The 25,018-nt window shown below is 41.9% G+C and overlaps 1 protein-coding gene across 1 annotated transcript in view; it reads left to right on the top strand.

Moving 5' to 3' along the window:
- Positions 1–22,549, top strand: part of IGF2BP3 (insulin like growth factor 2 mRNA binding protein 3) — a 150,499-nt gene extending 127,950 nt beyond the window's left edge. The window contains exons 7-15 of the mRNA XM_055420580.2: positions 1,438–1,572; positions 3,083–3,205; positions 6,064–6,199; positions 7,725–7,850; positions 14,838–14,957; positions 18,533–18,607; positions 21,236–21,367; positions 22,055–22,168; positions 22,451–22,549. Of these exons, the coding sequence (XP_055276555.1) occupies positions 1,438–1,572; positions 3,083–3,205; positions 6,064–6,199; positions 7,725–7,850; positions 14,838–14,957; positions 18,533–18,607; positions 21,236–21,367; positions 22,055–22,168; positions 22,451–22,549 (1,060 nt within the window). The remainder of the gene's footprint in view (positions 1–1,437; positions 1,573–3,082; positions 3,206–6,063; positions 6,200–7,724; positions 7,851–14,837; positions 14,958–18,532; positions 18,608–21,235; positions 21,368–22,054; positions 22,169–22,450) is intronic.
- Positions 22,550–25,018: the final 2,469 nt, after the last annotated feature.

Raw genomic sequence — 25,018 nt, 5'->3', positions numbered from 1 at the left:
TTTCCCTGAACACACTTTTTTGGATAGTTGATTTTCTTTCTTGTACTTTTTAAACACAAGACTTGTTTTTGTATTTAATTCAAAGTGTACAAGTATGTACATTAAAATAAAAGAGTTAGCCTCCGTCTAACCCCCAAGGCGGCCACTGTTGAGTTGGGAAATATGTCTTTATAAGACTTGTTCCTCGTATCTGCTAACACATGCAGCTTTAAAAGGGAATTCTATCATGGTATGTAGTGTGATTTTTTTTTTTTTCACGTAAGATCAAGGACCTTTTGCTTTGTTGGCACCTGTAATTTTACCACATGTATGAACAGCTGTGTGATATGGATATGTTATTTAACCGTTTCTTCCGGATTGGTATTTCCAAGATAGTTCCAATTTTCTTTCTATTACAAATAGTGCAGTGGTGAACATGCTTGCCCCCGTGGTTTCAACCCGTGGTGACATTTTCCCCCAGCAGACATCCGTCAGTGTTTGGAGACAGTTTTGGTTGTCACACTTAGATGGGGGTGGGAGTGCTACTCGTGTCTACTGGGTAGAGGCCAGAGATGTTGTTCAACATCCTGCAATGCACAAATTGGCTTCCACACCAAAGAACTAGTCTGACCCCAAATGCCAATAGTGCCGGAGGGTGAGAAACACCACTCTTAGCCCACATGTGAGACTACATCTGTAGGAGATATTACAAGAAGTAGAATTCTTGGGTCATAAGATAATCTTTATTAATAAAGATAATCAGTTCAGCAGATTGTTCTGTACTCTGCACCACGCCAGAAGTGTGCATATCCCAGATACCCATCCTCTTGCCAGTACTGTACTGCATCTGTGCAGGTCTGGAAGAGAACGACACCTTGTTTTAAGGACCAGTGAGATTGAACATCATTGTGTGTTTAGTGGTCATTTGCTTTTTTTTTTGATAAGGAACCGCCACCCTCTCTTTGGGTTCCACTCCTATCACTGTTTGTTGTGGACTTTTCCTTGATCAGGAAGGCAAAATGTAGAGAGAACCCGGCAGGAGGAAACCGAGGAGTGAAATCCCCACCTGTGACGGATGGTGGTCAGTGGACTTGTGGGGTTCCAGCTCCAGTCCTCTTGGCTTGTGTTCCAGGCTCCCTTGTTTTTTGAGGAAGAAAGCCTTTTGTTTGAACCCAGACTCGGATGTGAGATGTTTGACCTGTGGCACTTAAAAGGAAGATTAAGCACGTGCAGCTTGGGCAGAATAAAGAGATGCCCGTGCATGAGCAGAGAGAGGGGAATATTCTTGGAATTAACATTGGTCTCATCCATGGTGACACCTTATCAAGATTTGCTTTTGAGGAAAGTGAGTCACCCACTCTGCCCAGAAGTGCTGTGACTTTATAGGTGGTGATGACAGACTGTTGTGAATACATGCTTACAGCTCTTGTTTCCCTCTCCCCTTGTGCCCACCCTAAGAATCGATGTCCATCGGAAGGAGAATGCAGGTGCCGCCGAGAAGTCAATTACTATCCTCTCTACCCCTGAGGGTACCTCTGCAGCTTGTAAGTCTATTCTGGAGATTATGCATAAAGAAGCTCAAGATATAAAATTGTGAGTAAAGAGGATTAACAGGTGGGGAGGTTGATATTTATGGGGTCTTACTTTTGGGATTCTTTGACATAATTTTTGGGAATTGCCAGCAGACAAAGGGAAATGCTGTCCCAAAGAGCAACGGATGGTTGGCACTGTTGTTTTGGTGGTTATAGAGCATGCTGCTGCTGCTGCTGCTGCTAAGTCACGTCAGTCATGTCCGACTCTGTGCGACCCCACAGACGGAAGCCCACCAGGCTCCCCCGTCCCTGGGATTCTCCAGGCAAGAACACTGGAGTGGGTTGCCATTTCCTTCTCCAGTGTGTGAAAGTGAAAAGTGAAAGTGAAGTCGCTCAGTCGTGTCCGACCCTTAGCCGACCCCACGGACTGCAGCCTACCAGGCTCCTCCATCCATGGGATTTTCTAGGCAAGAGTACTGGAGTGGCTTGCCATTGCCTTCTTTTAAACACTTCGTTTTCATTCATGTTTGGCTATGTTGCGAGTGGTGTTAATGGGAAAAGTCCAGCTGTAAAAAGAAGGCAATTGGGGTCATAGGAAGCTCACCTAAGGTCCAAGAAACATCCCTGGGATTTACCCAAAGCAGGGACCCCAAACCCTCACTCCTATACTTGGAGCTTGAAGGAGCTTGGCCTGTGTCTGCCAGCCCACTCTGCAGGGAGCTGGGAAGTCCCCAGTCTTGTGCCATGGGAAACTGGATGTTGATTTGGGTGTTTCTGGTTGAAACTCTAAATCTCTTGTTCATGGGAGCCTTGAGCAGAGGCTGGGTTCTCTGCTGCCTGTACATCTAGCACAGTGGTGTGCTGAAATGAGGGTCCAGAGCAAGACTCTGGTCCTAGCCTGGGGACCTAACGACCAGCATTTAATTTGGAGGGCCCTTTGAAATACATTACATATATTTTAATTAGAAGGTGTTATATGTTGCTTTATTATTAGATTAAAATTCCTTTTTAGTGTGGAGAAAAGTGGAGGAAAAGCCCACCACTAGATGACCCCAGTGACATGTTAATACAGTGCTGTGTGCATGACTTGGAAAGTCAGAGAGGTACAGAATGGAAAGTGAAAGCCCCCTCTCCCACTCTTACACTCTTCCCTCCAAAGTGTAACCCTGTTGAGTTTCTTCTGTTTCCCTCTATAAATCGTGCATTTTATCTCTAGGTGTGCATTTAAACATTATTCTAAAACCATCCTGTTTCGTGTTGTACGTGGTATTCTGGTATTGGGGGTTTCAGAATATGGGAAACCATTATTGGGAGACATTCCCTGAGATGAATAAAACCTTTAAAAATTAACTCCTATCCAAACACTTGCGAGTGTTTTTTCATCCCCCTCTCGCCATGCACTGCTGGAATGTGGGCTAATGGTCAGCAGGCTTTACAGTGTACCCGGCAGAATGCTTCCCATACGGTAGGCAGGAAGTCAGTGTTTAATGAATGAATATTGTCCTTTTACTCTAGAATAGGTATACTCACTCTGATTTGATGGCCCTTTTTATATTTTATTTTCTTTACAGCACAGAAGAGATTCCTTTGAAGATTTTAGCCCATAATAATTTTGTAGGACGTCTCATTGGTAAGGAAGGACGGAATCTTAAAAAAATTGAGCAGGACACTGACACTAAAATCACAATATCTCCGTAAGTGCTGCCTTGCCTTCTTTTGAATTAGAAAACTTTCAAAAATACCATTTCCAAGCTATAGGTTATATATTAAGTGGATTACAACTCTTGGAGGTGGCCTATACCACCCTGCTTATACTTCACTTCTCACACCCATTTCTCTCCTGCCTGCTACCTAACTCCCGGTGAAAGCGTTCTCTGTTCCCACTACAAAGGCAGGACACACTAATACTTGACGTGCGTATTTCCTCACCGAAGTCTTGCTGGGGTTTTCTGGCATCTGCTCTGAAAGCCGGAATGTATAACCCTGCGTATTAGCCATTGCTGTGTAACAGATTATCCCGACACCGGCCACTGAAGACAAGGGCAAACATTTATTGCTCACCTGGTTTCTGTGAAGCAGGAATTCAGGAGCACAGCATGCCTGGGTCGTCCTGGGTTGGGGGTCTCTTGATGTTGCTGCCAAGCTGATGGCTGCTCTCGCAATGTGGCCTCAGCTCCACTCATCCTCAGGCCTGTGTGGGGCGTCTGCACGGTGTAGCAGCTCTCCTCGCTCACAGTGAACAACCTAAGAGACGCGAGACAGAAGCAGCTGTGTCTTTTGTAACATAGTCTAGAAGTCACTCTCTTCACCATTTTTTCTGTTGACAGGAGTCAGCTTCAGTGTGGGAGGGTCAGTCACCGGGGAGTGGGGATCTTGCAGACTGGTCCCCATGCCTACAGTCCATGAATGCTCTGTTATTACGTGGAAAGGCCTTTCTCTTATGAGGGTGACAAATTTTATTTCCTTCAGTTCAGTTCAGTCGCTCAGTCGTGTCCGACTCTTTGTGACCCCGTGAATTGCAGCACACCAGGCCTCCCTGTCCATCACCAACTCCCGGAGTTCACTCACACTCATGTCCATCGAGTCGGTGAAGCCATCCAGCCATCTCATTCTCTGTCGTCCCCGTCTCCTCCCGCCCCCAATCCTTCCCAGCATCAGAGTCTTTTCCAGTGAGTCAGCTCTTCGCATGAGGTGGCCAAAGTATTGGAGTTTCAGCTTTAGCATCAGACCTTCCAAAGAACACCCAGGACTGATCTCCTTTAGAATGGACTGGTTGGATCTCCTTGCAGTCCAAGGGACTCTCAAGAGTCTTCTCCAGCACCACAGTTCAAAAGCATCAATTCTTCGGCGATCAGCTTTCTTCACAGTCCAACTCTCACATCCATATATGACCACTGGAGAAACCATAGCCTTGACTAGACGGACTTTGTTGGCCAAGTAATGTCTCTGCTTTTTAATATGCTATCTAGGTTGGTCATAACTTTCCCTCCAAGGAGTAAGTGTCTTTTAATTTCATGGCTGCATTTACCATCTGCAGTGATTTTCCTTCAGTTCAGTTGCTCAGTCGTGACCGACTCTTTGCGACCCCATGAATCACAGCATGCCAGGCCTCCCTGTCCATTACCAACTCCCGGAGTTCACTCAAACTCATGTCCACAGAGTCGGTGATGCCATCCACCCATCTCATTCTCTGTCGTCCCCTTCTCCTCCTGCCCCCAATCCTTCAGGGCACCCTAAAAAGTTGAGGGGGAAAGAGACTGACGAACTAATGAAGAATAGGAGAGAAAGACTGGGGCAGTATGTTCATGGAGCAAGGAGTTTTCATAGAAGTGGGGGTGGAAAGGAAATAGGAGAGTCCCACTTGGTAGGAAAGGGAAAACTGCAAAACAGTAAAAAGAACATGATCCTACCCTGTCCTGAATTTTATGCTCAGAAAAGGGAAGGTTTTAAGAGGAGAAAAAATATATCATAAAGACTATTCTGGAAGCAGCTGTTTTAAAAGCTGTAATAGAAAATACAGGGGAGAGTGGGTGAGCCTGAAGAGGAGACATACACTTGTTTACAGGGTCCGAGACGAAGCATCTTCATTGTGTATATTTTAACAAGTATAGGAAGAAGTTAAGGAATAACATCCCATTCATCTGGCTCATGTTTATTTTGAGACACTTTGCTAGTAGTGAAAATTAGAGTTTTAACCCTAAGAAAATGAAAGGAAACTGTCCCAATATTCTGTATGCTTTCCATCCATTTCCTGAGTCTTGTTTCCATGGTAAGTATCTCCCAGGGGTTTCCCTTCAAGGCTGTTGAATGGCTGAGACTCAGATGGTCTCAGTGTCATCTGAATGGATTTTGATGCTTCTACAGGAGCTGAGACAAGCAGGGAGTTTCTGAATATTGTTGTTAGATCTTAGCTTTTTAGTTGTCTAAATGGTCATCGAGGGACTATTTTTAAAATTCAGTCAAAATGGATTGATTTGTATTATTTCCTCAAGCCTGTGTCAATCTAAATTCTAAAATTAGCAACAAAAATAAGCCTAGACAATTCTGGGTGCCATTTTGGAATATTTTCTTGCTTATCCCTTGCTTGCTGATCCAAAAAATGCAGTTGCACGACAAGGCCAGTTTTACCCCAAATTGGTCAGTGCAGATTAGAAATGCACTTATTAAAGGTTATATTCATCTGGTTCTTGGGTTCCACTAAAACTATAGGTTCCTCTGGATCATTTTCACTGTTCAGTTGTGAAAAAAGCTCACCTTAAGTGGTCAAGAAGTATAATTTGTTTAAAACATAGACTTAATTGAACTGCATACACCCAGAGATACTTATTGAGAAGGTGGGAGGGGCAGTATTTTCTATTCTCCTGCAGCTTTACAATTCTTGTGTTCACAACTTTTGGGGCTTACTCATTTTTCATGATGTCTAACCACCTACTTTTACACATTGCCAGCCTCCACAGTTGGGTTTGAATTGCCATCTGTGGTTGAACTATTATTAACTGTCTCCCTCCTATAATTTCCAGTCTTTTTCTTGCCTCTCTGTTTCAATCTGCAGATTGCAGGAGCTGACACTGTACAATCCGGAGCGCACCATTACGGTGAAAGGCAACGTGGAAACATGTGCCAAAGCTGAGGAAGAGATAATGAAGAAAATCAGGGAGTCTTATGAAAACGATATTGCTTCCATGAATGTTAGTTTTCTTGTGAAGGAAATGTCTTTGTTTTGATGAACAGTTCAAAGATGTTTTCAATTGCCTTAACATTGATTTTTTTTAATGGTGTCATTGTTAGATGTGGTTTCTAATTGACTCTAAGCACCAGGGTGAGTGCCCTGGGATAGCTGGGCAGACACAGACTTGGCCATCTTTTGTGAGTTTAGCTAACTTTACGCCTTAGCTTCCTTACCTGTGAGGTAAGGCTAATACCTCCCTAAAAAAGGCTGAATTTGAGGAGAGTATAGTATTATAGGAATGTGGGCTTTAGGAGTGTGTAAACTGGTTTGAATCTTAGCTCAACCATTTATTAGCTGTAGCTTTATTCTCATGGACGACTTACTTGGTCTCTCTGAGCACCAGTTTCCTCATCTGTAAAATGGGGCTACTGCCTACATTGCATGCTTACTAGGATTGTAATAGATACAGGGCACATATAAAAAACTACTGTTATGAAGAGAAGTTTAAAACCTAGTTACTTATAAACCTTGACGATAAAAGAATTTCAAATGACAAATCTGTGTAGTGCAGGTAAGGTAATTAAAGTGCATTGCTGATGTGCCATAATGGATGGAATGGTATGGAACATGTAGCATTGCAAAAGTCCATCTTGAATTTTCAAGTAAATGATTAAAAAAAAAAAAGTTCCTCAGTTGGGCCTGCCATCTGAAACATTATACCTGAAAGAAGGGAAAGTGTAAAAATGATACTGCCGTTGTGAGAAGTGCCTTAAATGCTAATCATTTAACCCCCACATGACTGCCTCCCTACCTTCACATGATCACTGCTCATCCAAATGTTTCAGGGTCACTTGGGAGTAAATCCAAACCCACACAGGCCTTGTAAAAAGGTGCTTGAGGATGCTCAAGTCTGTAGTCTCCACCTTATTTTCTCAACCCTTGGCAAATGAAACCAAAACCAAATCCCATTTCTGGCTCCTGGATCCATTCCAAAGATAGGTTTATTTGAAGGGATATGAGGATGGAACCTGATTCCCAAAGGGCTTGATTTTGTTTTAGGTCTATAGACTCATGACCACCAAATTTTTTTCATGGAGTAAACATCTCTTAATATCTGTTATCTCTTCTGCTTTTTAATGAACATAACTTGTTTACTTGCTTCTTCAATTCATGCAAGATACTCAGTCCCTCTTTACTGTGTGCCCAGAGCGTACAGATAACATGTATGTCTGAGCACTGACAGCTGCTCGTAAAGGCAAGGAAGGCTGTGTTCCCTGCTTTGAGAAACCTAGTGTGCCTTCAGATCAAAGAGGAGGCAGACAGCACATGGAGTTTAAAATAGCAAGAATTATGTACAGACATAACCTGTAACCCAAAGTATAATCACATGGAACATCTGCTTTGTTTTAAAATTTAACTCACAAATGATTTTTTTTACTTGACAAGAGGTCACAATCTGGATATTATCACATATAAATGCTCACTTGTACTTGATCTTGTAATTGTAAAATGAAGGGACCTTTTTTTTTTTTTAACCATTGCAGCTTCAAGCACATCTAATTCCTGGATTAAATCTGAATGCCTTGGGTCTCTTCCCACCCACATCTGGGATGCCACCTCCCACCTCAGGACCCCCGTCAGCTATGACTCCTCCTTACCCACAGTTTGAGGTAAGACAGTGTGCCCTGCCTTTCCTTATGGTTGAGGGGGGTGACGTCAAGGGACATGGACAGACTTTGTTGCCCTCAAGTGGTGTGACATTAAATGCTGACTGGGGAAAATCTTAAGGAAACCCTGACCCCTGTGTGACCACTTGTCGGTTTGGGCCTGGCACGGGCTTTCCAGCTCTTGTCACTAGGACCTTCTCTTTGTAGACATACGTGAGTTATTTCTTTTGAAGTTCTTGGGTGGCAGGGTTGTCAACATGCATTTTCAGATATCAAAAGAAAAATTTGAGACTCTGGGGAGGGGGAAAGAGGTTTCTTTTAAATGTAAAGGAGAGGATTTTGAATAGGCTTCCTTCATCCTGAACTTCACCTGAAAGGTCAGTAAAGACTAGACACGTTTTCCATTTTGAATGTTGTACTTTATTAAGTGGAAAGTAGTGAGCTCAGATAGTCTTGCCCACAAATCTGCTGTGTATGTGTGTTTCTGTGCAGACATTAAACAGCTTTTGTTTTGTAAACAGTATGTCGTTAAATAATCATGTTGTTAAGAAATTGTAATTTTTATATTTGCTTTTTAAGAGTAGCATTTTCCCTGAGGTTAGAAATAGGAGGCCAGTGATAGTATGAAAATAAATGCAGCCCAGCAGACACTGTATACAAGAATTTTTTTTGAAAGAAGTTCTCAGTTCAGTTGCATTATCAATAATAATTAAAGACAATCATGTGAAATAAAATTAATGTTCTAGGATCTTCCTTCTTGAATTCATTTTTCTATCTCTCTCTTCCTATTTAACTCTCTTATGATGTAAAGTTGTGAGTGGCACCTGCTACACCAAACTGAGGGAATTGTTCAGGGAGAAGGTGGGGGCTCTGTTCTGTTAGTGCTTACAGCACTTGTAGAATCAAAAGCCACTGGGGTTCTGCAAAGAACACGGGTTATGAGATTGATCGTATTTTATCCCTGTAAGAATGCGAATTTCCTCTGCCTGTCCTTGAAGCCACCCAGCTGTTGGGTGTGCTTATTAGCTTTTGCGCTGGTCTCGTAGTGTGTGTGTTTCTGCCACTGCTGTTGGCGACATTTGCATCTTCCCCTGCCACTCACCTGCCACTTCACACCTCTTTGGGCCTAGAAACCATGTAACAAAGCTCCTTAATCTAAAGATAGGTATCAGAATTTCATATCAAGTGTGAACAGACTTGATTCTAAAGCTTTGTGGGGCTTCCCAGGTTGAACTACTGGTAAAGAACCCGCTTACCAAAGCAAAAGACCTAAAAAATACATGGGTTCGATCCCTGGGTTGGGAAGGTCCCATGGAGGAGGGCATGGCAACACACCCCAGTATTCTTGCCTGGGAAATCCCATGGACAGAGGAGCCTGGCGTGGTGTCACACAGGGTTGGAATGACAGAAACAACTTAGCATGTACACCCACAAAGCTTTGTACCACAGCTGAAAGGGATGTGAAGTGGCTAATGTGTTTGTCACTTGGTGCTAAAGGGGATGGCTGGAAAAAAGCGAGCCCTGGAGGGAGACCCTGGGCCCCACCATCTGTCACTGTAGGTCAGTCTCCTCTTTGCTCTAGGTTTCTTTTCTCATCCACACAGTGAAGAAAGTGAGCTAGATGAATCATCTCTAAGAACTATTCTTTCCAACAGTTTTAATTTTTACAGAATTTGAAATTGTTTCTTACAGACTGAAGGTTTGCAGCAACCTGCATTGAGCAGATCTGTTGGTAGCCATGTTTGCAATAGTGTTAATTTTAATCATGTATGTACAGTCTGACATAATGCTGTTGTACACTTAACAGGCAGCAGTGTCGTAGAAACTTACATGCACTGAGAAACAAAAAAATTTGTGCGATCTACTTTATTCCGATACTCCATCTAATGCAGCGGTCTGACACTGAATCTGGCAGTGCCTCTGGGGTGTGCCTGCATTGAAAAACTGGGTGAGAGAATCAAAGGTCGGTAGGTGTTTGCTTTCAGCACTTGACAAGACTCCTCCGTTACTGTTCTGTAGACGTGAGAAGTCAGGTTACTCACAAAGATAGTCTCTTTATCCTCAATGCCTGTAGGTTAGTAGCAAATCTCTGTTTTTACTTTATACATTGCCTGGCAGGGAGTTGGTATTGATGACTAAATGGTTCAAAGACTGACTATTTTTATGCACTGCTTCCTCTTTTAGAATTGTTTCATTTTTCTGCTCATGTTTTCTCACTTCTGCTTTGTAATGTGAAGTAGAAATTGATGCATCTCCTCTTTGGATACATTCCTTGTCTCTGTTCTGTTCTGTTCCAAAACTTTGCCTGTCCCTCCCCCTATAAACGCACTCTTCTTCCTGGAACCTGCCAGGTTGATGTTTCCAGTAGAGCCAAAGAGTTGCTTCTTCCAGCAGACAAAAAGTCTCTAGTCCTGCCTAGCAGCTGGCTCATGCAGTACTTAATTGGCAGACTTTGAGTTTATAAATGACAGGAAATGCTCCTTTCAGAGATGCTCAAACAGTAGGGAAGAGGCAGTTGGCAGCTAGTGAGCAGAGGAGGAGCTGGAATTGGCATCACACACAACACCCATAGCTGGATGCTTTGGCAGCTTACATTGGGGTTGGCAGAAGTTAGCTCAAGAGCTGTTGTCTCCATCATTTTGATAGTCTCTCTGGAGTCTTCCCAAGCCTCTAGAACAACAGTGTAATCTTAAAATTGCTAACATTCTGCTTATGGAAGAGACAAGAGAGGTGAACACTTTCTTGGGTCTTACCTACTTTGAAGTGGTCTTTAAGAAGCAAAACTGTAATTTGAAAGGGACTGTTAGATCAGACGGCTTTCATGGAGTTATAGTCCCCCTCTTTAGGATGTCTTCTGGCCGGTGTGACTCATTTGCTAGTAAACAGTTTCAAAGTAAATAAATCATTGCATATATTATCTCTAAGAAGTCTTGTACTTAGTATATGGAGAAACTGTCTTTGCCTTTTTAAGAAAAGACTTAAACACTCTGTCCAGGTCATGAAGTTGAGTAAACTCAATTCCAGTTCCAGGCCAAAACCATTGAAACACAACAACCAAAACAAAAAACCCCCAGGAGTATGTATTTTACAAGCCAAAGGGAGATGCTGGCATCCTTCCAGGTTCCTGGAGGCTGGTCTTGTTGGCTGGCGTGCTTGTCTCCGTGCCTTTGTGGTGTCTCAGATTCTGTTCCCCACAAAGTAAATACACTTAACCTTACTGTTTGCTCATTCTTCTATCTCCTCATGGTAGATGATTAGGAATTACTCATTGGCAGACTTCATCAGTTAAGCAAACTTTCAGTGGAGCAGCTTTGTTCTTCTGTTATTTCAAGCTATAGCACAGAGGCTGCCAAGAACTCCAGAGGAAGTGCTGCCAATAGGCATCTGGCAGAAATCCACTGGGAGGCGGCTTGTGGCCTAAGTATCATTCACCTCTGAGGGTTTAGGAGGAAGGGTTCAGGGTAACGCAGGTGAACATTAACTTCCATGTGAAGAATGTGTAACGTGAAAAGGTAAAGCTGATGAATCTTCTCAAAACCACCTCAGTCTTAAGTTCACAGGTGAAAGAGACTTGTCATAACCCATTGTTTATGGCTTCTCAACTTTATAAGTAAAAACTATTTGCTTATTTGGGTGTCCTAACCTGAAAGCATGGCTTCCTATGCAGAGTCCCGTATAAGACTGGGCCGGTTTAATGACTGTCCAGTAGACAGGAGGTTTATGTGAAGTGTCTTTTACTCCTTGAGGAAATTTTGCTTGAGAAGTAATTTATGGTCAGGGATGTGCTTGTTGGATATGAAACTGGACAGAGGGATCTGGGTGGCATTCAGAAAGGTCTTCATCAGGCTGCAGACGTTTGATGAGTCACTTTCTCATTAAGGTGCCACTGTCAGGAGCACATACCAGCCCCTGATTCTGGGGCACCACCTCCTGGCATGCTTCTTTCGCTTCCTGCCTTGTAGATTTCTGTTGCTTCTGCTTCATCCCAGTGTGGAACATTTTTTGTCTGCATAGTAATGCTTTCTTCACGACTTTGCCCTTCTTTCTGCTTGGTGCTTTCAGTCCTTGTCTCTTCACCACCATTCCTTTCCCAAAGCTTCACTCAGCATAATCTGTGTGTTCATGCATTATCTCCTACCTCACTCCCACCTCCCCAAAGTCAGTGAGACAGGCACCTGTAGCCTCTCCTCCATCACTGTATGGAAAGATGATTGCTTTGTTCCGCTTTTGAGATGACGGTAGTTATGTCTATGGGTTTTTCTCACAGTTGTGGTGGTCAGTGTGTTTCTTCTAGGCTGAGGTGCTCAGGCTCGGGGACTTTCGGTCTGATGATCCTGGTACTTTAGGGCGCTAAGAACATTCAGAAGTTACACTCTGGGGTCAGTCCCAGGAAAACTAGTTTTTACTAAACAAGTAGCTTTTCTCTTAAAGACGTAATAAATCATGCTATTAATTTTTTTCTTAGTTTTAATTAATTGCTAAGAAGCATAGAGCCAAATTTGTAATAATAACAGCATTTCTGATTATCTTTTTTGTTGAGGTCCCTCTGCTCTTATTTCTTCACTTCCTTTGTCTTTCTAAATCTTCTGTATTTTGTAAGCAGTATAAAGTATTCCTGGAACATGGCCCAAAAAGCAAATAATTACATAGTCATGGCAAAATACAATGGGGCAGATTTTGGCAAGTTACACGATAGATTTAGTCTGATCCTTAGAAAAGTCTTAAAAAAAGAAAAAAACAAGAAAGGTCTTTATTACTGCCAGACCCCTGACTCCTCACCACCCCCCTTAAAAATAAAAGGTGTACTCAGAAGAACATGGATGTTCTTACCGAGACAAAATAGATCCTATCTTTACTTTAGAAGGGCTTCCCTTGTGGCTCAGCTGGAAAAGAATCCGCCTGCAATGTGGGAGGCCTGGGTTTGATCCCTGGGTTGGGAAGATCCCCTGGAGAAGGGAAAGGCTACCCACTCCAGTATTCTGGCCTAGAGAATTCCATGGACATCCATGGGGTCGCAAAAAAGTAAAAAATGACTGAGCAACTTTCACTTTACTTTAGAAAATTGGTTAACATACAAATTTTAAGGACTGCAATGACAAAATAAATTGATATTAACATTGAGCACAGTTTATAGGCAGTGTCATCATTAATTCAGTTCTATCCAGTTACTAAGAGAGGCCTTAAATTGTCCGTCTGGAATAAATGAGTTATGTGCTGTGTTCAGCTGTGTCTGACTCTTTGTGACCCAGTGGACTGTAGCCCACCAGGCTCCTCTGTCCATGGGATTTTCCAGGCAAGAATTCTGGAGTGGGTTGCCATTTCCTTCTCCAAGGGATCTTCCCGACCCACGGATCGAACCCGTGTCTTTTGCATCTCCTGCACTGACAGGTGGGTTTTTTTTACCACTGTGCCATCTGGGAAGCCCCTGGAATAAATAGTATATGGTAATTGCATAACGCCCTGGCAGGCTGTGATGTATGGTGCTTTCCAGAAAGAGGCATTGTTCCTATGACTTGGAAATACTGACGGGTGAACTAATTTTATTTTTTGTTCTTCACTGATGAATAGCAGTAAAAGTTGATTTGGCCAGGCTGTGCAGGACAGGCCTCTTCCACAAATCTCTACAGGCAAGAGTTTAGTGGGAAGGCAAAACCTCTTCTGGTTTGTGTGTTCTGAGAATGCTTACACAGCCCCCAGGGAGACTTCATTAGGCTGACAGCTGTATGAAGACCTGCAGTGTGTTACAGCTTCCTGGGAACCATAGGAAATGCCAAGTTGTAAAGAATATAGTGTGCACACATCTATTTATACTGATGCTGAAGAAACAAAATGTCATGATCAGAGAAAAGTACAATGGCTTTTGTCAAGAATACTTTCTAGAGTTGAATTTTAGGTTAACTTGGATAGGAACTAAAGGGGTACATGGTGCAGGGGTGGTTAACAGAAAAGGAAGAGGCTTAGAAGAGCAGAGTTCCAATTTTCCTGTGTAGGAAACAAGCCATGGGGTCTAGAATCACACACTAATTTTTTGTACGTGGGAAAGGCATGTTTTAAACCAAAATGACTTCCCTGTGTCTTTTATACATTTATTGACTGTAAGATAATTAGCGTGAGAGTTTAGAAATATAAATTTTAATTGTTCATGCTGCAATCCAGCATTTTTATTACATAATATCTTAGAAGTATTTGTACATGGGCACGAGATTTATGTTAAAAGACCTGACTGTAGTGTTAGAAAAATTAGTGAGAAACTGGAAACCATACTTTCTTGAAGTGTTCCCAAAAAAGTCCTCAGATATAACAATATAACTGTCAGGGGAAGATATAGGAATTGGGTTTTTTGAGGGGCAACTTTTCTGTGTTGTCCTTATTTTATTCTCATAATCCTTAAAAGTTTCCGTTAAAAGTGTCTTATGCATGCTTTAGATGGATGTATGCAGATGAGACAACAAACCTGTTGATTTCTTTTCTTTGGTCTAGTAGAGCATCTTTCCTTTGATTCAATTAAACTTTTTTTTGGGGGGCTGAATTTTTTAATTGAGGTATAACTGACATACATTTTCAGGTGATTCAGTATTTGTATATACTACAAAGAAAGAAACTGAAGACTCAGCATACTCTCTGTCCCCACACAGGACTTACAGGGAGAAAAGGAAGTGGTTATTGACACTAGCAATCTTTGTGTGCTAAGAGTGGTTATGTCATTTGGTAGACCAACATTAAGTGCCACACACTTTGTTGTAAATCTAACTCAACATTCTAAGCTTTAAGGAAACTGTACACAGAAAAGTGGCATTATTTTAAATACTAATGCTTTCAGGATGAATAAGAGAACTTCCCAACCTGTTAGGTAGAGTCATATCAACTTACTGTGGTGATTTTTCCTAAAACTATCCTAATATTCCTAACAGTACAAGAATGCCCCCATCCCTATGCCCACACCACAGCCTGATCTGTATCCAGTAAGCATGGATGTCCTGTCTTTTCCAGCAGCAATCCGAAACGGAGACCGTCCATCTCTTCATCCCAGCGCTGTCTGTAGGCGCCATCATCGGCAAGCAAGGGCAGCACATCAAACAGCTTTCTCGCTTCGCAGGAGCGTCTATTAAGGTACTGGCCTGCCAGCTGCGGCTCTCCTGCTGCTTTAAGGACAGCACGTTACAGAGATGTGATTCTGTCACTTTCTGTAAACTGAAGGTAGCGGTCTACACTGGGGTTACATAGGGTGTGACAGGAAACTCGTGTAACAACACTAGCTTAAACAAGGCAAACTAACTTTCTCTCCAGAAAAAGCAGTCTGGAGGCAAAGAGCCCAGCACTGGAGTGGGGTCCTGCTCTGCCGTGTCCTTGGACATAATATTCCTTCTGGCTCATCCCCGGGGGTGGCCTTAGCCCCTCAGTCCCTCCCAGGTGACGCTACTGCATGTCCTAACAATCAAGGCTGTAATCCTTTCGTTTTAAGGAATATACAGACTGACAAAGTCTTGATATAGCTTTCGTCAGGAAAACATCAGTGTACTGGAGGTTTTGTTTTGGTTATGTCTTATAAATATTCAAATATAGTACCAAAAAACCCACATTGCACTCAAGTGTTTATAAGATCTTTATTTATAACTGGGAAGTGGGGTAGAAGTCAACTAGGAAATGCACGAACTGTGGCTTATCCATATAATAAAGATCCAGTTCAGTTCAGTCGCTCAGTCGTATCCGACTCTTTGTAACCCCATGAACCGCAGCACGCCAGGCCTCCCTGTCCATCACCAACTCCCAGAGTCCACCCAAACCCAAGTCCATAACAAAGATTACTTAGCACTAAAAAGGAGGGAGCTGCTAAGACCACACATATTACGCTAAGAGAAGTATGATCCCACTTATGAAAGTTCTGGAAAAAACAGAACTGTGGAAATGGAGGAGAAAAATCAGTGGTTGTCAGGAATTGGAGGAAGGGTTGGAAACAAAGAGGCAGCATGAGGAAATTTTGAGAGTGCTAGACTGTTGACTGTGGTGGTGCTTACAACTGTGCATTTGTCACCAAGCGAGTTTTAGTGTACATAAACTACACAGTTTATTAGAAAGCAGAATACATAGGAAAGCCCTCATATGCTCTCTTGTAGCAAAATATTAACAAAATATGTGAACAGAAAATGCAGCCAAAATAAACAGGTAATGGAAAAGACATGGTAAAAAGACCAAGTGGTGAACCAACTTTACTATCCTGTTAGTTTCCTGATTAATGAATTAAATTAAATGCTTATGCACAAAAAAGAACCTACCAGATACTTTGTTTTTGGAAAAATTCCAACGAATGTTTTATGAACAAGAATTGGATATTTAGACACTGGGCTCATTTTGTCTTTTTTGGAGTTTTGATGATGAGGGTAAAATGTTTTTCTTTCCAAAAAAGTCTGAAACATGCATAATGTGAAAGGTGCTTTAGCACTCTTAACATTTGGCTAGAGTCCCATAATGTAACTTCCCATGTAGGTACTTTAATATGTACCTGTATATCTGGTATCACCAAACCATAGTTATTTGTTAACTTACTGGACATTAAGCTTGTTCCAGATTTCTCCTGCAGTGATGGATTAAGTTCTTTTGGTCATATTGTAATAACCAACCTTATTCTTTGACGTGAGTCTACACAAATGGATCTGGTGAGTCTCAGGGCATGTGCTTTCTTCCCAGCTTCTCAGACATTAGAGCAATTTGTACTCCTAACCTCACTATTAAACTCAATATTAAAACTCAGTTATACCTCAATTAACATTGAAACTCAGTATTAAAATTCAACATTCAGAAAACTAAGATCATGGCATCTGGTCCCATCACTTCATGGCAAACAGAAGGAGAAACAAAGAAACGGTGAGAGACTTTTTTTGGGGGGGCTCTAAAATCACTGCAGACTGTGACTGCAGCCATGAAATTAAAAGACACTTGCTCCTTGGAAGAAAAGCTATGACCAGCCTAGACAGCATACTGAAAAGCAGAGACGTTACTTTGCCAACAAAGGTCCATCTAGTCAAAGCTATGGTTTTTCCAGTAGTCATGTATGGATGTGAGAGTTGGGACTATAAAGAAAGCTGAGCACAGAAAAATTGATGCTTTTGAACTGTGGTGTTGGAGAAGACTCTTGAGAGTCCCTTGGACTGCCAAGGAGTTCCAGCCAGTCCATCCTAAAGGAAATCAGTGCTAAGTACTCATTGGAAGGACTGATGCTTGAAGCTGAAACTCTGATACTTTGGCCACCAGATGCGAAGAACTGACTCATTGGAAAAGACCCTGATGCTGGGAAAAATTGAGGGCGGGAAGAGAAGGGGACGACAGAGGATGAGATGGCTGGATGGCATCACCGACTCAATGGACATGAGTTTGAGTGAACTCCAGGAGTTGGTGATTGATGGGGAGGCCTGGCGTGCTGCAGTCACAAGGAGTCAGACACGATGAGCAACTGAACTGAACCTCAGTGTATGAGTGCTCTCACCTCCAGTCTTCTACCACCAGTACTGACAAAGACAAAGGTCTTTTTAAAAAAGCAAGCCAGGGACTTTCCTGGTGGTCCAGTGGTTAAGATTCTGTGCTGTCACTGCAGGGGCTACAGGTTAGATCGCTGCTCAGGGAGCTGAGATCCTGCAGGCTGGGTGGCCCAGTGAGGGGTACGGGGGTTGCAGGTTAGATCGCTGCTTAGGGAGCTGAGACCCTGCAGGCTGGGTGGCCCAGTGAGGGGTATGGGGGGAGGGAAATCAGAATTATACCTTCTTTCTAGGGGTTTTCTGTGAATAATTCTGAATGTGGCCTAAAATAATTATTTGCTTTTTCTACAGTTTGAAAATTAGTGCCCAGCATAAAATAGGAATAGTATCATTTTGGGGCTAAGTAACAGAAATGTTAGCTTAATTTTCAGGGAGTGAGAAAGCATGACTCTGTTAAAAGAAAAAATCTGGTCTTGATTTGTAGCTGTGGAGGACAGGGTATACTAGACTGTAAGTAATTGATAGTGATCATACTGAGTGGTAAGTGCGGTGGCTTTTAATGTAGTCTTTGCTTCCTACTCCCATTATTTACTATAGGGAGTTGCTTCTTGTACAGCAAATGTCTAGCAAAATTTTTTTCTTCAAAATGTCTCTGTAGCATATTCCTGGCCTGGCCTTTTGTGTGATTTCATACACTCTGCCAAAATAGAAGAGTCTGAGTCACTCTTCTGCCAGATTAACGTTTACTGTGTTACTCCAGTGAGTGTACTTTGGGGGAATGTACGTACCATGTGTCTATATGGATGTATACATACCATGTTGTAGATTTGTGACCCAAGCAGTTTCTTGCACATCTGGGAAGCCCAGGGTGTGGTGCTGCATGTGGGACCAAGGACCACACTTCGAGCACCCACTGCTGCAGCGAGGAGCAGCATGATGGTGGAGCCAGACACGGCTCCTCCTCCAGCTCCACTAGCCTGTGTGATCATGGGCCAGGCGACAACTTCTGTAGCCTTTGGTCTCCCTGTCGGTGAAGTGGGCCAGGTGGAGTGTAAGCACAGAGGATGTGGCAGGAGCCATAACCAGTGGACCCACACTCATCACTGCCTCTCTGTAACTTTCTTCCAGAAGGCTTATTTTCTCTTGTGCACTTTGTGTAACATTTTCTATCAGCGGAACTGGAAAGTGTTGTGACCTGTTTCTGGTCTGTTACAGATCGCTCCAGCTGAAGCACCAGATGCTAAAGTGAGGATGGTGATTATCACTGGGCCACCGGAGGCTCAGTTCAAGGTACGTGCCCTGGAGTGTGTGCACAGATGACAGATGAATGCCTTCTTTTCAGAAACTCCGTAACCTGGCTTCTCCCTTAAATAAATCCAGTGCTCAGTAGAAAGAATCTCTCAGTGAACATTGCTAAGACTAAGAACAGAGTAGAAACATTCCCCACATTACATTTTAAAAATAAACCAAAACCTCTGTGTGAGAGTTCTGTAATGGTCGCTGGGTTTGCCTGTCTCCCCAGGGAGAGTTTGCTCAGTGCCTTGTTAGCACAGGTGGAGGTGAGGTGCTAAGAATGGTTTGTATGTTTTGTTACTCTCAGAAAGCGTCGACCTTGATTCAAATGTTCCTTTTTCCTCTCACCCTTGAGTTAACTTCGGTTAACTCCCTGGTCCACAGTTTCTCGATTAGTCTAATCTTCAGAATTTGAGAGGTAGAAAGGGCAGGGGCTCTTGAGGCATCTGTCCTGGTATGAAGCATAAGTCATTTTGCGGGGCTTGGGGCCAGAACACCTCCCACTCTGTCCTGAGAGGTGGTGCAGTAGGGGATGAAGACCAGAGCCTTTTCAGCCAGGCTGCTGGTTCAGGTACCAGCTCTGCCATTTACTAGTGATACAACCTTGGGCAAGTTACTTAACCTTTTCCTAGCTAGCTCATCAGTAAAATTGGGGTTAAAAACATCCACAAAGTTTAAACAAGGTTATATGGTTTAATAAATCAAGTGGTTAAAATAATGCTGGACACACAGGAAACAGCGTAAATGCGCTGGTGGTGTTAAGCAGACTTGGGATGAATCAGAATAAGACCACGCCAGATCCTCAAATTCACACATACATACATACCTTTGAATATATGGTTTCTTCCACAAAACTCAGTAGGGCATATGGTTTGTCACAGGTAAAAGCAGCTACTCAATTCAGTGTAATTTACCGGAAGCCCCTGTCCTGTTTCTACTACTTAGCAAATATGTTAACAGGACAACTCTTTAAGCCTTCGTTCTCCTAGCTCTAAAACGTAGCTAAGTTATAAACCATCACTTTCTTTGACCTCTCTTTTTCCATGGGCCATTTTTCACTAAAAATCTGAAATTTTTTCATTTCATTTACAGGGTACAGGAAACAAAAGGAGGTGCTTTGAGATGTAGGTACAGTTGGCTAGGCTCAGACTCAGGTCAAGAATTACTTATTCATACCAGCCTTGTGGTCCTAGCAGTTCAGATAAAAACTCAGAAATGCTGAAAACTACAACCTCCCCCAGATAGTTACAGGACCAGTTACTTTTAGCCTGAAATATTAAAAGATGAACACAAACATCAGCTATGTTCTTACTGTTTTATATGGATCCTGTAATGTTTGTAACCCTTGTCTGCTGGGAAATTCTGCAACTGTTTCTCTGGACCCTCCGTCGCCCATCTTGTGCACTTGTCTTAAATGGGACCTGTAAGAAAAGCTCAGTGCTTCAGTATCAGTTATGTGATCAGTGATAATTACAAATTATTTTAGAGAGCTAAGTATTAGAAACAGATCTGCTGCTGCTAAGTCGCTTCAGTCGTGTCTGACTCTGCGCGACCCCAGAGACGGCAGCCCACCAGGCTCCCCTGTCCCTGGGATTCTCCAGGCAAGAACACTGGAGTGGGTTGCTATTTCCTGCTCCAATTCATGAAAGTGAAAAGTGAAAGTGAAGTTGCTTAGTCGTGTCCGACTCTTAGCCACCCCATGGACTGCAGCCTACCAGGCTCCTCCGCCCATGGGATTTTCCAGGCAAGAGTACTGGAGTGGGGTGCCATCACCTTTTCCAAGGAACAGATCTAAATATTAGAAAATAAGCTCTCAAAATCTTAAGAAACACTGTTTTGGAGGACAGTATATATCCTTTGTGTCCTTCACCTGTGCTAATTAACCTGTGGCCTGAGACTTTGAGGATGACTAAAATATAGGGTACTAAGATGAATTGTTTGAATGTCTGTAACCCCTAAAATGAGCTTACCTCTGCACCAATGAAAACATGTTTTGTACCTGTGTTTTTGTTCTCTACTGTGGCAGCCTGTTAAGAGATGAAACTAACTCTGGCTTTTTTCTCCTTTGGTGTACATCAGAGCAAATTTGTGGTTATACATATAGGAGATTTACTATGTTTAATTTCTGGTTGTATGCGATTGACAGGATATGTTTGACTATATCAGTTGTATATGTTAACTTGATTTTGTAGCTTCAGTCAAAGTAGAAACCATCTGGCTAGGTTGAAGAAATGTTTGACAGAAAATATTCCTTGCTGGCCCATTTAGACATGAGCTTGGCTTCCTGTGAGCCTTACGGGGGTGGCCCTGCAGTTCACTCAATCTCTTACTCGAGAAAGACGCAGTTACTATCTTATTGCCAGCAGCAGAGTTTTACCTTTCAAGACTGGAGCGCAAATGGTCAGTCATTCAACTGCCTCCTCTGTGATGTACAGTCACCACTGTTGGCAACCTTTTCTAGGGCTTGCTGCCGTCTCCTGGGCAGTGTTCCACCATCAGGTGCAGATGTGTCACTGCAAAGGGCTGCTCCAGTGGCTCCAGGCCATTAATTTTACCCAGTCTAAAATTAGTGCACCTTTTGGCCTTTCCTACATGAATGACACTGGGCTGTGTTCTCATCTGTAGGCTCAGGGAAGAATTTATGGAAAAATTAAAGAAGAAAATTTTGTTAGTCCTAAAGAAGAGGTGAAACTTGAAGCTCACATCAGAGTGCCATCCTTTGCTGCTGGCAGAGTTATTGGAAAAGGAGGCAAAACGGCAAGTACTTCAGCAAAACCTGTGCAGTGGTATGAAAGGGAAAGCATTGAAAGGTACTTAGGAGTTCCAAGCACTTAAATTTTGGCTAACTTATAAAACAGGACATCTGGGCCAAGGTTTGGAGAAGACTGCCCTTTGTTCCTCCTGAGTGTTGGGTGTCAGCTGCTGGTGAAAGCAGTGCCTCTCTTTCAGACCACTTTGTGGGAGAGGACTGTCTCATGAGGGGCCTTTTGCATTTTTCTGTTGATAAATATCAGCTTTACATTCTATTGTGCAAAAATACTTAATGACAGGAAAAGAAAACTTTAAAAAAAGTTTCATCTACCTTTATAACTGAAATCTGGTTTCCAGTTTCTCTTTAACATATATAACTTCAAAATTGTAAACAGCTTTGAAAATGACTTGGAAGTGACTGCAAGTATGTTTTGGAATCAGATTTTTAGGGTTTGAATTTGGCTTTGTCATTAATTTATGTAACTGTGGTAAGTCAGTTTCTTTGGGGCTTAGTTTTAATTATCTTAAAATGGGACAATACTAATAAGTAAATAGAATTATTAGTATATTCGATGAGATTACAAAGACATAGCTCAATATTTTGGTACAAGTGTTCAGGAAATGGTAATTTTTTAAAAAATTTACAAAAACCCAACAGTTCCACTTAACATGATTTCTGTTTATCTCCTTCAGGTGAATGAGCTCCAGAATTTGTCAAGTGCAGAAGTTGTTGTTCCCCGTGACCAGACTCCTGATGAAAATGACCAAGTCGTCGTCAAAATAACTGGTCACTTCTATGCTTGCCAGGCAAGTGGGCTCCAGTGTGTCAGGGCAGCTCTGCAGCTGCCTTCACAAATGGAAGCCATTCTCCCATGGGTGTCTTCATGCCATATAAATAGTTAAGGCTGTGTTCGATGCTTAATACGTTAAATCCCCCTTTCAGCAGGTGATTTTAGAGACTCTGCTAGCAAACTAATTAGTATGTATCTTTAATCTTTAAATTGAAGTTAATTTAAAAAATGGAAGAGATAAAATAACTTCCTGTAATATTTGATCAGGTAGAAGTTTCAAGGCCCTCTCCTTTTGCAGGTTGCCCAGAGAAAAATTCAGGAAATTCTGACTCAGGTAAAGCAGCACCAACAGCAGAAAGCTCTGCAAAGTGGACCATCTCAGTCAAGGCGGAAGTGAAGGCTCAGGAAACAGCCCACCACAGAGGCAGACGCCAAACCAAAGACAGACTGCTTAACCAGCAGCCGGGCGCTGACCCCTACCCAGCATCACATGCACAGGTTTTTACCTAGCCAGTTGTTTCTGAGGACCAGGCAACTTTCGAACTCCTGTCTCTGTGAGAATGTATACTTTATGCTCTCTGAAATGTATGACACCCAGCTTTAAAAGAAAAAAGAAAAAAATGAGGGGGGAGGGAGGGAAAGAGACGAACTCTGCACTTCCCTTTTGTTGCATTTCTCAGCATAACAAATATCTAATTTTTAAAAATACTTATTTCCCCCATGATGCCAGAAATTGGTTTAAATGGTGCAGTCATGAAACTCATCAAATAAAACTGGATTGCTCCTAAGTCCAATTGTTAAAATTGGATCAGAATTATTACAAGTACTTAAATGTTAACTTATTAGCATAGAAAAACTGTTTTCAGTTTAACACTAACACAGATAACCTAAGGGAAGTGCTGAATGGTGTTGGCAGGGGTATTAAATGTGCATTTTGACTCAACTACCTCAGGTACTCAGTAATGCAATGAAAGCAAAATTGTTTTTTGTTTTTTTTTTTTCTGAAAATTTTATATACTTTATAAAGAAAAGTCCAACTGTTTTTTAAAAAATAAATTAGCTAACAGGCAAGTAAATGAAAAATTTTACTTCTGGCTGGTGACAGTAAAGCTGGAAAAATTTCACGTTTTTTGAGGCTTCTGACAGTTATTAGTTGGAAAATCCAATAAATGTTCAGTGATATGGAGCAGTGCCTATATTTGGAGAGCAGCAAATACCTATTGTTTGTGGTAGGGAAGTTTTTGATGGTACTAACAGAGCAAAGTGGTTGCAGGAGGTTTTGGAACGACTAGTTTAAGGGCTTCAGGAGCCTTGTTTTTCTGTTTGGCTATGTGATTGAATGCATAAATGCTTTCTGCTTTTGACTATCACTACCTAAAGGAAGTGTATCTATGGAGACATGCAGCCCCCGTGAACTTAATCAACTGACTGGCAGGAAGAAAGCTTTAGCTTGCCTTACAGGATGCTTAGTTTGCCAATACACTTTGGACCAAGTTGGTCTATGCTTGGAGCAGACCCCAAAAGAGTTGCTTTGTGAAGACCAGTGGGGCAGTCAGATGGTGTGACAGTGTTTAAAGGCAATAAAAAGCCTACATCTCCATGTGCCAGGCACTGTCATGAGCCTCAAAGTAAGCTATTTTGAAGATTTTAAGCAATGATAAATCAAGATAAATGAAAGGCCACCTAAAATATTACATACAATGCAGGAGGATTTCTGTATTCTCTGCAACCAGTTACCTGAAAATAAGTCAAAAGATAGAAAAATAAAAGAACAACTTTGGAAATATAATTTCAATGACTGTGATAATACATTTGACCTTTGCTACTGAACGCATTCACCCATTCCTTAACTTGATGGCAAAGCCTGGTATGTACAATTACATGGGTGTGAGTGGTCTCCGAGGCCACGCTGCTCTCAGAATTGTGTTGCTTTTGTTCATTAAGTAATCACAGTCATCATATAATACTAATCTGAAGGGCAGATATAACCCTTAAAGTATCATTTTGCTTCATTTGTATTTCAAGATGAATTTACACGGACTAGGTAAGTTTTTCTGAAGATCACTGTATCAATTAAACATTTTGAAAATGACTTGAAATGTTTTTCTAAATGTTTTCAGATACCAGTTTATTTTGTAGTTTTAGCCAAAAAGTGCCCTTTTTGTCACGGAATTCATCAAGCGTTTGTTTTTTCTATACAATGAATTGCTTAAAAGAAGTAATGGACTGGCTTTCTGGTTGGATTTTGGGTAAAATGGGCTTAAGGCCAGAGCTCTTCCTCAGTATTTGATTTTTCAAGCTTTTTTTTTTTAATACAGATAGGTGCTACATTTATTATCTGCCTGTTTAAATTCTGTCATATTTCACTTCTAGCCTTCTAGTGTGGCAAATCATGTTTTACTTTCAATGAAGCATTGGTAATGGAGTATCTGGTAATACTAGGAAGTAATTCTGTAATTGAGTTTTGTACTCACCACATATGGATCATTCCTCATCTGTAATGTGCCCCAAATGCAGTTCCATTTTCCAGATACCTTGATGCAGAATAAAGTACTTCATTATTAGGTGCAGCCTGGTATGTAGTATGTTTTATTTTTGGCTTTTCAGATTATTGTGAATGTCCTGAATTTCATCAAAATATAAACTTAGTATTACTAAAATTCCATGTCAATCTCAAGGTAGGCCAGTATCTACTACTGGCCTTACTGTGAACTTTGATAATAATACTGTTGCGTATGAACTGAGAGTGAAAATGTAAGTTACAGGACCTGTGGGGTGGTTTTGTTTTCTGCTTTTTAAAAAAAATTTTGGCTGTACTATTCTACAGAATAAGATTTAAACTTAAGATTACACTCTGGAGCCTATT

This window comes from Moschus berezovskii, chromosome 3 (assembly GCF_049115385.1).
Source record: "Moschus berezovskii isolate FMDL1 chromosome 3, NW_MosBer_1.0, whole genome shotgun sequence".
Taxonomy (NCBI): Eukaryota; Metazoa; Chordata; class Mammalia; order Artiodactyla; family Moschidae; genus Moschus; species Moschus berezovskii.
The sequence above is the reverse complement of the archived record's forward strand: the minus strand, read 5'-3'. Positions and strand labels throughout refer to the sequence as shown.